This window comes from Myotis davidii, unplaced genomic scaffold, assembly GCF_000327345.1.
Source record: "Myotis davidii unplaced genomic scaffold, ASM32734v1 scaffold428, whole genome shotgun sequence".
NCBI lineage: Eukaryota > Metazoa > Chordata > Mammalia > Chiroptera > Vespertilionidae > Myotis > Myotis davidii.
The window spans coordinates 2,235,706-2,239,260 of record NW_006299834.1 but is presented as its reverse complement, the minus strand read 5'-3'; the positions used below and the strand labels follow the sequence as shown (position 1 = coordinate 2,239,260).

General features: G+C 55.0%; 1 protein-coding gene across 1 annotated transcript in view; it reads left to right on the top strand.

The window, feature by feature from the left end:
- ACO2 (aconitase 2) overlaps positions 1-3,555 on the top strand; it is a 45,077-nt gene that overhangs the window by 32,727 nt on the left and 8,795 nt on the right. The window contains exons 6-7 of the mRNA XM_006775965.2: positions 881-1,031; positions 2,715-2,819. Coding sequence (XP_006776028.1) covers positions 881-1,031; positions 2,715-2,819 — 256 coding nt within the window. The remainder of the gene's footprint in view (positions 1-880; positions 1,032-2,714; positions 2,820-3,555) is intronic.

Below are 3,555 nucleotides of genomic sequence, written 5' to 3'. Positions count from 1 at the left end.
TATATATGAGGAAACTGAGGTGCAGGGAAGCACTTACAAACTCAAGTCACACAGCCAGGAACTGTCGGAGCAATTTATGAGCCCAGGCCACCTGTCTCCCACGTCTCTGGCTCTTCTGGGACCCACCGGAGGGACCCTTCCTGGAGGAGTGTCTGGGAAGGCCCTCTGGCCCAGTCTCAGCAGGGGGCAGTTGTACAGACCCCCTTTGGGCCCCACCTCCATTCTCTGCTGAAGGCTTTTTAAAAAGTATATATTTTTATTGATTTCAGAGAGGAAAGGAGGCGGGGAGAGAGATAAAAAACATAAGTGATTAGAGAGAATCATTGACCAGTTGTCTCCTTCACACCCCCTACTAGGGATCGAGCCCGCAACCCGGGCATGTGTCCTGACCAGGACTATGACCTTCTGGTCCATAGGTTGAGGCTCAACCACTGAGCCACACCAGCGGGGCTGAAGGCTTTTAAAGCTTAAGATCTTGGTTTCTTGAGATCTTTTTCAGATCATTCTGGAAAACTATGCATATCCTGGGGCTCTTCTGATTGGCACTGATTCCCATACCCCCAATGGCGGTGGCCTGGGGGCCATCTGCATTGGAGTCGGGGGTGCTGATGCCGTGGACGTAATGGCTGGGATTCCCTGGGAGCTGAAGTGCCCCAAGGTGAGGAGTCGGGAAGGCCTCGCTCTGGGTGGTTGCGGAGGGGTGGTTGCTGAGGATGAATGGGATATGTGGAACCCACAAAGGATGAGTGAGTGGTCAGCCTCCCGCCCTTTGGAAAGGAGGCAGGGGGAAATAAGCAGACACGGGAAATCCAGCAGGTGGATTCCTGGTTGGCACATGGCACACAGGACCTGTAATTGCTGTCTTGCCCCGTCTATTCAGGTGATTGGTGTGAAGCTGACGGGCTCACTCTCCGGTTGGACCTCACCCAAAGATGTGATCTTGAAGGTGGCAGGAATCCTCACAGTGAAAGGCGGCACGGGCGCTATCGTGGAGTACCACGGACCTGGCGTGGAGTCCATCTCCTGCACTGGTGAGCACAGTGCCGCGTGGAGTGGCCGCACCAGCGTTGGGCCTAATGGGACGTGTAGTGGAGCCGTAGGAGCCGTGGATGGCGTTCCACGGAGAATCCGTCCAGTCAGTTTGGGGCCTTGGGGTGGACACTTACAGGCAGAGGGAGATGGTTAGTCCAGGTCCCTCATTAAATGGGAGGAGATGGAGGCCCCTCAGGAGGGCAGGGCACTTCCCTGTGGCCACACAGAATTGGGGGCTGAGCCAACTTCTGCTCCGGCCATGGCACTGGGGCACCTTGGGTGAGGCAGAGGCTGACCCAGAGAGGACGCAGGTAGGTGGTGGGGGGACTGGGGAGCCAAAGCCAGGGCTTCACCTACTCTTACCCCTTCCCACATCTTCACTCACTTCCCTTGGATTAGGAGGAGCCCGGCCCTTCCTGCTCATCACTCCTGATGACCTGGCCTCCATGCCTGGGCCTTCAGAAACCCAGGGAGAGACTTGGACCAGCCTGAGAGACGGCCCAGTCCAGGTGCCCCTGGTGCCTGGCTCAGCGCCACAGAGCTCTGCCAGCTGGCCCTGCTCCCGTCCCATGCTGGGGCCGGGGCCACTCTCACAGGCTGCCCTTCCTGCTATTGGCAGCTTAGTTAGGAAGTCAACAACAAACCCAGACCTATGTCCCAGTGGCCTTAGGAGGCCAGTATTTTGACAGCAGTCAGGACATCTATAAGCCTTGCCAGTTACTCTTTTATTTATTTTTATTTTTTTATTGATTTCAGGGAGGAAGGGAGAGGCAGGGAGAGAAAGATAGAAACATCAGTGATGAGAAAGAATCATTGATTGGCTGCCTCCTGCACTCCCCATCTGGGAATCGAGCCTGCAACTGGGCATGTCCCCTGACTGGGAATCAAAGCGTGACCTCCTAGTCCAGTGATGGCGAACCTTTTGAGCTCGGCGTGTCAGCATTTTGAAAAACCCTAACTTAACTCTGGTGCCATGTCACATATAGAAATTTTTTGATATTTGCAACCATAGTAAAACAAAGACTTATATTTTTGATATTTATTTTATATATTTAAATGCCATTTAACAAAGAAAAATCAACCAAAAAAATGAGTGTCATAGGTTCGCCATCACTGTCCTAGTTCATAGGTCGACACTTAACCACTGAGCCGTACTGGTTAGGCAGCCTTGCCAGTTCTGTGTGGGACTCTGGTCCAACCAGTGGACATTGTTCCAGTCTTACTGCTGGAAAGCCGGGAGCCAGCAACATTTCCACATAGCACCTGGGGTGGGTAAAGGACGGCGGGCAGACCTAGACTGAATGTTGCACTTGCATTTGCTTTATGGCATGACCTGGGACCTCTCTGCGCCAGTTCCCGTACCTGCAAAGTAGACACCGTTGCAACTGGGCATTCGGGCAGGTCAGCCTCCAGTGCATGGGCTGCCACTCCGCTGAGCCGGACAGCCAGTCCAGAGCTAGAACTCGGCCTGGAGGGGCTGACTCTTGTGTTCTCTGCAGTGGCTTCTCTGAGCCCCAAAACAGCCCTGCCCCCCATGGCCTCTCTTCCTTGGCCCTGGGTTTAACCTGGGCCACTAGGTGGCCGTGTGAGCAAGGGAGGAAGGGCTGCCCACTCCCTGGTGTGAAGGTGGTGAGCACACCTAGCAGGTGTGTCGGACCCACACGAGGGCTCTCTCTCCTCAGGCATGGCGACCATCTGCAACATGGGCGCAGAAATCGGGGCCACAACGTCGGTGTTTCCTTACAACCACAGAATGAAGACTTACCTGAACAAGACAGGCCGGGCAGGTGAGCCGGCAGAGGCAGGGTGGTGGGGCGAATGATCATCAGCTACACCTTTCCCAGCGTCTCCAGACTGGCTTCGGGGGCGCTGAAGAGCCCCTCAAAGTGTTTGCAGTTATGTGTGTGCTCTGGTTCGGAGTTGGGTGTCTAGTTCTCACCAGCTTCTCAAAGGGCCTCAGGTGCTCAGTGTTGAGTCTTCTTGGCCTGGCCCCTGGTGCCCGCTGCGAGCAGCTCGGAAATGGCACGGATCTGGTTATGTGTATAATTCCTGCCCTAACAAGGGGAGGAGGAGAAGCATTTGTGAACAAGAACCACTTTCCCAGCCCCCCTCACCACTTCCCGAAGCTTCTAGTTTGGCCTCTCTAGCCTCAGTCGGGCAGTGAGCAAGGGTGCTTGGTGGAGCCAGAGGCCAGGGCGCTGAGGGAGAGCGAGTCCGTTCGCTTCTGAACTCTGAGCACATGGAGTCACACCTGGAAGGCCCTCCCCTCCTGTCCATTACCAAGTAACTTCTTCAAAACTCAGCACTTCTCATCTCCAGGCAGCCTTCCCTGATCTCAGCCGGCTTCCCCTGTGTGCCCCATGTTCCTGTGTCTGTCAGTGTATTGTCACGCTGGCTCACTGACACTAGACAAGCTCCTCGAGGTCAGGGACAGCGTCCTATGCTGCTTGTTTTGTTTCTTTGTTTGCCATCAGTGCCCAGGACCCAGTGTTGGGCAGGTGCAGGGTAATTGTAGATTGGATG